We start from the raw sequence: 12,593 nt of genomic DNA on the forward strand, positions 1-12,593 counted from the left end.
GCATTTATTGCCTAGCCCAAATGACGGAAAGGGTCATCAGTGTTATCAAAGGACACTTGCTTAGCAATAATCCATTCTCTGATCCTCAGTCTGAGTTCAACTTGGGTTGCTCAGCTTATGACCTCATGGTCAGAGCAGCTCAACTCCAGAGGTGAAATAAGAGTTGCTGTCCTCAACAGCAGGGCAGTGTTTGACAAGTGTCCATCAAGATAACTCAGCAAAACTAGAGTCAATGAAAACCAGGTGGAAAATTCTGCTGAATGCAGTCAGACATCACATAAAAGATGTTCAGAGATAGCAAGAATTGCAGCTGTTGGAGTCAGAGATAACAGTGTGGAGCTGCAGAAACCCTTCTTAGGTCCTGACCCGAAACGTCAACTGCTCTTCTGATACTGCCTGGCCTGCTGTGTTTTTCCAGCTCCTCACAGAAGATGCTGCCAGATTGGTTGAGTTTCTCCAGTATTTTGTTTTTGTGCCCCTTTTCCCAATGGTAGATATGCATATACGTGAAAAACTAGCTCTATATTTTGAGTGGATATGGGGGCCAGATTTAGAAGCATGAATATTGGCTCACAAGTACCTTTGTCCAGATAGGGTTGTTGTTTGAGTGAATTCTATACTTTTTTGGGGTTTAGAAGCATCAGTAAGGCAACCACTTTGAAACATGCAAAATGCTGAAGGTAAGGTCTTAATGTGATAGACACAGGAATTGTTTCACAATCTTGCAGAATCTAGAACATGGAGGTCATAGCCTCAGGACAAGGGGACGACTATTCAGGATTGAGATGTGTTAAAATTCAATCACTCGGGGATTCTAAATCTTCAAATTCTCTGAAGGAGTGCTCATGCTCCATCGTTAAATACATTCAAGGTTAAGTTTTTAATCTCTTGGGGAATCAAGAGTTACTTAGAATGAACAAGAAAGTAAAAGTAGCATTAGAGATTCAACTATGATCCTATTGAATGGTAGAACATACTCAACAGGGCCATGTGGTTTGATCCAGCTTCTACTGTCTGATGTTCTTACAAAAGCTCTTTCTGCAATGTACTGATCTTGCTTCTTGAATCACAAGTTAGTAAAGTTATGCCTGATTCCATGACTTTGGCAGACATTCTAAGCTGACATTTCAGAGAGGGGAATGCTACATATTAAACATACCATCTTCTTGATAGAGTATTCAGCCAAAGCCTCATCTCAGGTAGAAAAAAAAAGCTAGTGTCATGGGAACAAATATCTTTCATAGTGGATACCAAGTAATTTGGGACAATCTGAGGGCAATTTCCAATTTACATGAGCAATTTGGATTTCACAGTTCAGTACAAATTGTTCAAATCTCAGGAGTTTTAGTTTAACCTTCAGAAGATGGTGTGGAAGTTACAAAATAATATAATAATTAGTGGACAGACCAGCAATAGATAAAATTCAATACAGATCAGCTGCACATATGGGGGAGAAAAAATGCTTTGCATCATCAGTAATCAAGAAAACATGTCAAGTTAGCTGAAATTGGATAAGACTTAGAAGTATTTGCGTTTGGCTCAGTGCTGAACATACAAAAACTGTTTGAAGAACCAATTAACAAAATAAACAGATTACTAAACTGTGTAACAAAATCTGCAAAAACAATGAAGGAAGAACAGAGGACATCACAACAACAGATGATCCACAAAAGAAGTCAATAAAATTTCAATATGTACAGTTAGAGATACACAAACATTTATTAGCAATTTGATAATGTAAACTAAAACTGAAAACTATATTTTAGATTTTACATTTGGTGACAACAAAGGCATTAGAAAGAAGTGATGAGCTATTAGAAAATTCAGCATTTGCACTTCTTGGCATAGTTTGGGTGCTATGTTGCAGGAAGGGTACTGTAGTGATGAAAAATATACTGTGTCAGCTCACCAAACTATGACTGATGAAAGTGTACAGTAGTAAAGAGGTCAATGGGATTATAGGAGGTTTGAGAGAAAAAGAGACAATGATAGACTGAGGAGGGATGAAATGAAGTTTCACAGAAGTAGCAGCACAGATGCTACAGATTGAAATGGCTTCCTTCCTATGTTAAATTTCTATGGTTTTATTAAATTGGTACATATCAGTGAAAGGGATATAGCGTGATCACACCTAAAACTTCTGTTGTTGAGATACAAAGATTTCAGACTATACAGATAAGGCATTGCATGATACAGTCGCTTATTACGAATGGCTGGAGAAACTCAACAAGAAATATTCATTGAATTGAATTATAAGCTAGTCAGAGGCTGTAACAGTAGGACATTGAGGCACACGACCGAAGGCAACTATAGGACTGACTACCTGAAGTACTGAGATCACTGTGTGAAGCTGGATTGCAAATTGTAGGCGATGTTCTGGAATTATGCAATAGTTTTATACGGACATGTTGAGGGAACCATAGGTTCTCTCAGGTTGGATGAGCTAAGATGCTGATTATGTATTCTTACCTAAATTACACAAATATTTCTGTAAATATTATAAATATTGCTTTACAGTTGTCAAATTTGTAACAACTCAAAACTCTGAGCAGATATGTCTTACACATTATAACATTTCAAGATCTAAGCTTGGGTTGAGAAGACAAGCAAAATGTAAATTCTACTACCTTTCAACCAATGGAAATTCTCTCTCTCAGTTACTTGTAACTGAATCAGTATGCACAATTGCGTCACCCATGTTTTTTATTTTGCCAGTATATAACTAAGGACAGTGGTACCAACAATATAATAACAGAACACCCTTGTGAACTAAACTGAATTTCAAACTTAAACATGTTTCCAAAAACATTTCTAGAATCTTCCAGTAGGCAGCTTGAAAATGCTTATGCCAGGATTTGGTACTCCACGCAATAAATGTGGAGGCAGTCTTCTTCAGGCGCAACCAGCGATTCAGCTCATTAGATCAAGCTCCAATCAACTTCAGAGCTGATCAAGACATTCTTGGAGAACCTTGAATGTCAAAACTGATGTTCCAAGCAAAGGCATCAAGATCATTGGAGGTTTTGGCTTTAGAGGGTAAAACAGCAAGAAGTAACATACTTTGCTTTCTCACAGACCTAGGGGCAGGGGTGGGGCTTTTGGTCATGGAGATTTGGAGCATGAGCAGGGATTTCAGCAGTAAGCCTATTTCTCGCAAAGCCCCCAGGTGGTTTCAAGTTGGCTTCCATTTGAGACAAATGGTGGCAACACCACTACATGATTTGAGACACTGATGATTTGGCTAGTGATTGATCACTTAATTAGTGGTGAGTTAAGATGGCTTTCCATATACATTCTCATGTAGCACCTAACTGATGATGTGCTATTAAGGCTACAAGCAGCTCGACAAAGCCAACTTGCTCAATTCTATCAAAAAATAAGCACTGCAGATGCTGGAAATCAGAAACAGTAGGGTGACTATGTGTTGTTTGCTCGATCTACCCCTATCTGTGGGGGTTACCTTTGAGGTGTTCGAGTTTCCTCCCATTGTCCAAGGATGCACAGGTTAGTTGGATTGGCAATGCCAAATTTGGCTTGTAGCAACCAGGGATGTGGAGGATGCTCTCAAAGAGTTTATGCAGAGTGATGGGCTGAATGGCCTCTATCTGCATTGCTGGGATTCCATGATTCTTTTCTGGACTACGTAAAATTTAGAAAAAATGACAAAACCCGCTTGAAAACTGTGCAGAATTCAATCTTTTCAAAACAAAGAGCGAAATCTTGTACAACTCCTGTAAGCAGAAGATGAGGTGTGTTTCCACCTTTGGAATTATGCACCAACCAAAAACACGTGCATTCAGACTCATGGCTGGTTAAAGGAAGCATACAGCAGTGAAGTTGACCTCCTGATGGATTTGGACAGAGTAAGAGTTGCTTTTCTTTCAGGGAACTTTGTTGAAGCAGGGGAGTGTATGGCAGGTACACTAAGAATGGAAGGCAGTTCAGAGTTAACGATATTGCTGTGGGTCTGAAGTCACATGTAGGCCTGGCCAGGTAAGGATGGCAGTTCCCTTCCCTAATGGGCATTAGTGAAGTTCTACTGTCAGCAGGCAGATTGATAGAGATAGGTAGACGGAGAAAAGTTCTAAGGGTGAATGATAGTTAGTCAAGTTTGAACAGGAGCAATGAAGGCAGGGCAAAAGTGATGGAGCAAGGTACGAGACACACCTACGTCGTCCACAATGCATCCAGATCCCAGCCAAAATTAGGCTTCTGATCTTGATACATAACTGTGCAAATACCCACAAATCCAGAGGATTATAATCGCCACATGAACAGTCAGACTGACGTTCAGGACGGGATGGAGTGGATGCCTAGCTGGGGATTGTTCAACTATGTTGCATTGACCTTCAATCATAGGCCAGGGTGTTGACATCTACATGTCTAATTTCCTTGACACTAGGTAATTTCGTGTGGTCAGCTGCTTTGAGTAGAAATGCAATGCACTTACAGTGCCACTATCAGAATATATGGCATGCAAAGATGAATCTGTCCAGATATGATGTCGATATTTTACCTTTTTATCCCCTGAAAAGTGCTGCTGGCCAGGTCAATGATGCCTCCAGTTGGTCTTGCAACAGCTCCAACCAAGCCCTTGCCAATGCCTTTGAAGAAGCCAGCCGCACCTTCTTTCTGTGCACCTATGAAATTAAAATATAAATTTCCATAACTATGAACAGTTAAAACTAGATAAATCATCATGATATTTTTCTTTTTACCTTTAATAGGTTTTGTCACTATTCCTGTGATTCCACTCACAAAGCCCTAAAAAGAAAGAAAAAAGAATTAACCAAAACTTAAACTCTTCATGAATTACTACTGAATTATGCCATATTTGAGAGAATTGACTTGCAGCCAGAGGAATCTCCAACTGCACAGATTGTTGCATAGTGCTTACATACTGAACTAGTAATCCAGATGTTTGGACTAATAATTGAAAAACCATGAATTTAAATCTCACCAGCTGTCTGAAATTTTGAATTCATTTTTTTAAAAGAATAAAATTCACATACAAGACCTGACATCAATAACAAAAAAGTAGTGTTATCCTACAAACCCTGCCGGTTCACCAAAACAAAATCTGCTCTCACTGCAGTTCCACACCAATGTGATTGGCTCTTAATGCTCTAAAGTGCCCTAGCAAGGCACTGCACAATATAAAACCCCTAGACAGGATAACTATATTAAAACTGGATTGCTCAGTTGTACCACCTGTGATCTCGGCATTCAAATCTGGACATTACAAAGAGACACACAGGCCAGCAGAACCTGCATTTCCCTATTCACAAAAATATGGAAGAGAGTGTCAAGGGTAGAAAAGCTATCCCACCATTAAGTAACAAAGTATTATGTATAGAATCATGCTTTTTTTTTTAAAGCCAATATCTCCTCGGCAAGACAGTTCCATTAAAAGAAAGCAGCACAGCAGTATAAAGACAAGGGATAGGTGGTGGAATTAAAGTAATCCTGGGAGTTAGCAAATGAATCAGTACTGCATGCTGAACATCAGTTGAGGGAATTACTGCGGGTAACAAGTGTGTATAATTTCAATGCCCATGAAGATTGCCTTGGTAGCAATTGACAGTGTGTGAAGCAGATTGGGAGTGAATCAACATTAAAACCCTATAGTGCGTGCACTAACGTTGACTAACTAAGCTACCACAGATAAGCTTGTTCATGACAGTATTGCTGGAATCACTAATGTACAGATAATGTGAAGATCAAAGGCTGGATTCTCATGCCTGTCCATAATGGAATGGAGGCACGCTGACTTAAAAACATGGCAGAATGTGCCTGATTCCAGGCTTCATGCCCCCATTCCTATCACAATTGCTTAGTAGTCCAGGTTAGGGATGCAGATGGTGAGCCCAGCCACAACTATCTGTTGCTTGCTACATTCTGGAAGCAGCATTCCAGACCTCTCGTAATTTTAACGAAGTTGGGATTTTCCACTGGAGATTTTATAGCTTATTTGAGCCAAGAGGTGTCATGATCAATGGGGAGCCTTAATCTGGAATGTGTAATGCTTTGATGAACAAGTTCATATGCCATTACGAAATATGATAAGGCAGATATGTTTTTACTGCAGTATTTGACGATAGGGCTTTGCTCTTAGAAGACAAATAATGATTAAATTGATTACTATTGTGAAAGTGGAAAATTCTTCAGATGCATTAGGTTACATGATACACTGGGTGACGTTTTCCTCTGTATTGAACAAAATTGATGCTTAGATCAGACTGCGTCAGTTATCTTAACATTTCTATGGAATGGCAGTCAGACATCTGCTTCAAAGCAAAAGCAGATGACTGAACTCCTTCAATGACTTTACAAGTGTTAACACATTTAGCTTTGGAGGTTTTGTTGACACAGCTGTGTAACAGTACCAGATACTTTCTGCTGCAGCATTAGCCATGTTGATTCCATATGCCAGGATTGTATTCAACCAAAAAAAAGTGGAAAATTTTCCTGGTTTGCCCTGGCCATAAAAGAGAAAGTCCAACCCAGCCAATTCGTCTATTCTTGATGAGGGAAGTAACAGAATGAGTCATTGAGAGTTTCACTAAGTGGCATTTACTCATCAATAATATGCTAGATGATGCTGAATTTATGTTCCACCAGAGTTACTGAGCTCTTGCCCTTATTACACCCTCTGCTTAAACATGAGCAAAAGAGCTAAACTCCATAGTTGAGGCGAGAGGGATTGCTCCTAGAAGCAAGGTAGCTTTTGATGAAATATGAAATTCAGGAGCACTTGGGATTAAAAAAAACTCTGATGTTTCAAGTCACACTTCGCATAAAAGAAGTTAGCTCTCATTGTAATATTTGCACCACACAAGTGGCAGGCAATGGCCATTTCCAATAATCAAATCAATTGATGCAAGACTGTCAAACCATCTCCTCTTGACCCTCAAAGGCAATACCACTACCAAATCCCATATTACCAAATTATTTAAGTTATCATAGACCAGAAACTGAACTGGGTCAGCCTTATAGATAGTGCAGCTAGAAGAGCAGGCCAGTGGCTATGAATTCTATGGACAGTATCTCCTGTCCTGATAAATAACAAGTCTATTTGCCTGGATGAGTGCAGTTGCACATACTAGAAGCTAAACACTATCTAGGACAAATCAACATGCTTCATTGGCACTCAATTCACCAGTTTTAACATGCATTCGCTCCATCACTGAGGCATAGTGGCTGAAGTATATACTATCTACAAGTCACATAGCAGAAACTCATCAAGGTTCTTTGACATCTCCTTCTAAATCTGTGACCTTTGCCATCTGGAAGACAATGGCAGATGCATGGGAATGCCAAGCAACACAAATTCCCTTCCAAGCCACACACCAAGATTTCTGCTGTATTAAAATCCTCAACTCCCTAACAACAAGTGAGCCTACCAACTCCCAATGGACAACAGCTGTTTAAGAAAGCAGCACAGCACCATTTCCTACAGGCAATTATGCATGCATAATAAATGTCAGCTTATCCATCAATGTCCAACTCCCTTGAACAAACGAAATAAAAGGTAAATGTAAATATTTCAGCCTGTAAATTGTGAGAACCACAATTTAAACTGCCTCCACTAGTCTTAGTCTGTACCTTCAAGAACCTAATAACTTGCTGCCATGAAAGATCTATTTTTGCCTCCAGTTGTTTTACCAAACACCTTAAATCAATATCTTCTGGCTTTTGATCCATCTGCCAATTTCTCCTGTCTACTCTGTTCAGACCTCTCGTGATTTTGGACATCTCTATGAATCTTGCTCTTAATTTTCCCTTTTCTACTGTCCCAGCTTCACTAATCTACTCATTCATCCATCCACCCAAACGTCTCTTTGGGCCATTATATCCCATAATAGCAGAACTGTACATTACCACAATGTGTAAATGTAAGGCCTCGCTTTTCTGTCACTTTTCATATCACTAGATGACCAATCTTGATTTAATAATGGCTGTAAGAAGAATATTGGGAACAGCATGTGGCATGTCCAAAATGAGATGCAAGTGAAACTACAACATAAGAATTCAAGCATGTTAAACAGAGAAAATGGCATCCTACACAGTTGAGCGATTAGGAGAGACGATGGCCTAACAATTTTGTCACTGCACTCATAATCCAGTGGCCTAGACTCATGGATTCAAATCCCAAAACAGCATTGATGAAATTTGCATTCAATTATAAAGTTGCCTAATAGTGACCACATAACTAGCATCGACTGTCATAAAAACTCATCTAGTTCACTGTCTACTGTCCTTATCTGGTCTGGCCTTCTTGTGACTCCATACCCACAGCAATGTGGTTGACTTTCAATTGCCTTCTGGGCGATTAGGAATGGACAATAAATGCTGGCCTAGCCAGCAACATCAACATCCCATCAATACATAAGCAATAGATCAGGTTTAAGACCATTCCACAGCCATTCAGGAATGGTGATTCACAATTAAGCAATGACCCTAAACTAATTATAATTAAGATACAGCTTAGTCAGGGAAAATGGAAAGTTTGATACAGCAGATTTATTAACAGTAATGTTGCTGAGCAAATGCCAGTGCCACCAACAGGATTATTTCCTAAATTTTAATGTCATAAGGATGGTGAAGCAGTGTAGGAATACCTTGGTACTGATACAGTCATTGAAAAAACACAGCACTGGAGGACACCATTTGGCCTACAGTACCTATACCAGATTTTTAAAGAATTATGTAATTGATCCCATTTTCCCATAGCTGTGTCATTATTTTTCCCTTCTAATATTCATCAAGTTCTCTTTGGATACGAATAAAATCTCTTAACTCACGGGCAAAAGTACTTTCCAGATCACATTAAATAAAGTTATCTCCAAACTAACATTTTTTTGCTATTCACCTTAAATCTGTATTTTCTGCTACTGGAAAGTTTATCCTTATTTAAAAACTCATATCGTCCACCAAAATAGTCTTTCATCTTCTGTGCTCCAAAGATAATAACCCTAGCTTCTCCAAACTCTGTATAATTGAAGTTACTCATTCCCAGTACCATTCCAAAGGGTCAAATCCTAAATTTCTTCAAGGCCTTGACAGCCTTCCTAAATTGTTCAGCTTGGAACACAAAACAATATTCCAGCATTTTAATACAATTTCAATCATCTACACTATTTCTTAGCTAAACGTTGCCTTTGGTTTTAAAATTCTTATCCTCGATTTCAAATCCCTCTATGTCTTCATCCCTCCCTATCTCTGTAACCTCTTTCAGCCCTAAAGTCCCACTAAACATCCTGCATTTCACTAACTTGGGCTTCTTTGATCATTCTAGCTTATTTGTTGCCGAACTTTCAGCAACCTAGGTTCTCAGCTCTGGAATTCCTTCATAAAACTTATTGGGAAATCTCCCTTCCAGAAATATATTTTCCTTGGGTAAATTTAAAATTTATACAAGAGGATTGACAGACTTATTGTAAGCATGGATATTAAGATTACAGAGCCAAGATAGCTAGATGGGATTATGATTATGATTAGCCATGATCTAACTGAATAATACAACAGATCTCAGAGGGTGATTGACCCATTTTTGCCTCTACCAATAAACATTACACAATAGCATGCAACTGGTTCGCTCTGTTTTTACAGATGAACCAGAATGATACCTAAATTATAACGCCTAAATTAGCCATTTAGTAAAAGGGAGGATAGGGATTAAAAAAATGTTTATAATGTAGGGTTAAGGAGAGATTTGATTCATGATTTCAAAATATTAAGGGGAACTGATAGGGTAAAGAAGGAGAGACAATTTCTCTTAGTTATGGGCGTTAACAACTTGGGAAAGCCCAAAAAATAGAAAATGTGGTAGGTCTCAGGATATTCTTCTGCTCATTGCAGTTAGTTCTAAGCTAATTGTTAATTTTAAACCTGAGAATGCTCAAATTTTGTTATCCATAGGTATAGAGAGAAAGTCAGATATACGGATTTAGGTTACAAATCAATTATAATTTTATTCAATAGAAGAACAGACTCAGGGGGCTAAAATACCCTACTCCTGTTTCTGTACACATAGGCTTCTCTGTCATGCACTATAAGTGGGGCAATAGCTGGGTCAGGGGCAGTTGGAGTAATTAAGCAAATCCTACCGACACCAAGCCCTTTCCTCCACGTGTAATGCCTTCTTTAATCCCACTTGGCTGTCTGTTCATGGCCTCCCTACGCCTCTGCTGGTACTCTTCATCCATTGTCATAGCAGCTACACCTTTTGCCATTGCACCAGTTATTCTAGAAGCAGCACCTGCAATACCACCTGTAAGAACAATTTATAATTACTAAAATGATGTACAATTCTTCAATTTACTCATTTGTATTCATTATACTAAGTTACAAATGTGAAGGAATGCAAGGTCAAATAATGACAGCGTAGGATTTGTAAACAATGCAAATTTAAGGAACTGTTTTGGACACTGTATCTAATAAAATCGCAAAACTCAAATTTAGGACAAGATTTTTCTTAAGTCAATAAATTAGCAAAAAACTATTAATTATTCCTTATAACTTAATGTATAAATTGTGTTACAACAGGTGTAGGAGGAGTTAAATCCCTCTTCTCCCACTTTCTTGTTTGACTGTATTTTCTTTTTTCTATTTCAATGAATGTTGATTCTCAGTGAATTCACTTATAGATTCTCCCCCCAATTTGTTTAACCTTTCATGGATTCCACCGTACACAGTATTTCCAGTTTTTCTATACATTGATATTAATTTATTTGCAAATGTAATTTCAAGAACCCTCAGGCAAATTCATCCAATAAACACTGATAACTAAGCTCACTTTTATCTTTGTAGTTGTCACTTTTCAATTTACTGTGAAGAAACATTTAAAGCTTGTGAGTCCAGCAGTTTAACATTGCAACCTTCCTTTGATGGAAGGCTTTTGAGACCGCAATGGTGGTTGCAATGAAAAGAAATTAATACTGATGTATGAACTAACTGTGTGCATGATAATTTCACATGTTTTACAAATGCACATATTTGTTATATATTAAGATACTTTTCAAAGTATTTATTTACTGCTCTGTGGGGAGCAAATAGCAAATGGTGGTGTTCGCAAGCATGTCCTTGCCCTTGTTCTTTCAAAACTAAAAGCTAACTTTTACAAGGAATGCTTTTCTATATCCAAATTTGTTTAACCAAATTACCACCACAGGGCAATTTAGAGTCATAGAGTACAATCTATGTTTAAGCGCAACCTCTGCAACAATACCTTTGAAAGAAAATCTGAAATTAAAAAAAGCATCCCTTGTAAAAGGTGACCATGGTAGTGCTTTTTCAGCTGACCAACAAAGTAAGCCAACCCACAAGACTCAGCCAGCCTGGACTGAGGTAGTGACATGGGTCATTGAACAACCATTCAAGAAAAAGGTCAAGTCTCCTGTGCTCCAGAATGGTCAGTGCCGTTATCTTCTCTATGCTATCTCAGTCTAGGAACATTGAAATTAGGAGCAGGCAGAGGCAATTCGGCCCTTCAAGCCCACTCCCGCTCCTAATTTCTAGGTTCCTTTAACATGATCATTGCTGATCTTATCCTGGTCTCAACTCTACTTTCCGGCCTGCTCTCCACAGCCCTTTATCCTGCTTTTCACATGAAATATACCTATTTCTTTCTTGAATATGATTAAATCTGCCTCCACTCTACTCTAAGGCAGTGAGTTCTACAGATTCACAACTTTAAGAGAGGTAGTTTCTCCTCATCTCAGTTCTGAGCCTATCTCCTCTCACTCTGTATCTACAACCTCTTGTTCGAGACTGTCCAAGAATCCAAGGAATTTTGGAATATCATAACCAACACTTTCACTATCACTGTTGCCACCTCCCTTAATATTCTAGGGCACAGGCCATTAGGCCCTGGGACTTATCTGCCTTTAATCCCATCAATTTTACTTAATACCTGCTCCCTAGTTAGAATAATTTCACCAAGTTCCTCTGCAGTAACTGCAGTTTTTGGGAAGAAATTAGCTTCCACTGTGAAAACAGAGACAAAATATTGGTTTGGTGCCTCCACCATTTGACTTTCCCATTATTAACTCATAGTTTTTGTCCTGTAAAGGGCTAACATTTATTTTCACTATTCCCTTCATTTTTATATACTTATAGAAGCTTTTGGTATCAGTGCTCATGTTTGCTGCTAGTTTCCCTCCATAGTTTAACTTAGCTCTTTTAATTTTTTTTTTAGTAAGCATTTGCAGACATTTAAAATTCTCCCATTCCTCCAGAGTGCCACTAACTTTTGCAGTATGATATGCCCTATGCTTTGCCTTTATGTTACATTGAGATCCTCGTTAAGCCATTTTTTTACCTTTTTACAATTCCTTTTCTTCTCAGAAATATACTTTAATGTTGAGTTATTTAGCATCTCCCTAAGCATTTGCCACTGATCTTCAACTGTCCTGCCCTTTAATATTTTTGCCCAGTTCATTATGGCCAACTACTTCCTCAGGCCTGTGCCAGTACCTTTGCTCAACACAAACTCTCATATGCGATTCTGTCTTCATTCTTTCAACCTGAATTTAAAACTTGTGATCACTCCTTCCAAGAGGATCCTAAACTACAAGACCATTTATCAATTC

The 12,593-nt window shown here is 38.5% G+C and overlaps 1 protein-coding gene across 1 annotated transcript in view; it reads right to left on the reverse strand.

The window, feature by feature from the left end:
- vps13a (vacuolar protein sorting 13 homolog A) overlaps positions 1 to 12,593 on the reverse strand; it is a 379,786-nt gene that overhangs the window by 44,657 nt on the left and 322,536 nt on the right. Inside the window, exons 65-67 of the mRNA XM_048527513.2 lie at positions 10,110 to 10,273; positions 4,719 to 4,764; positions 4,517 to 4,640 (exon numbers count right to left, since the gene is read on the reverse strand). Coding sequence (XP_048383470.1) covers positions 4,517 to 4,640; positions 4,719 to 4,764; positions 10,110 to 10,273 — 334 coding nt within the window. The remainder of the gene's footprint in view (positions 1 to 4,516; positions 4,641 to 4,718; positions 4,765 to 10,109; positions 10,274 to 12,593) is intronic.

This window comes from Stegostoma tigrinum, chromosome 3, assembly GCF_030684315.1.
Source record: "Stegostoma tigrinum isolate sSteTig4 chromosome 3, sSteTig4.hap1, whole genome shotgun sequence".
Lineage (NCBI taxonomy): Eukaryota > Metazoa > Chordata > Chondrichthyes > Orectolobiformes > Stegostomatidae > Stegostoma > Stegostoma tigrinum.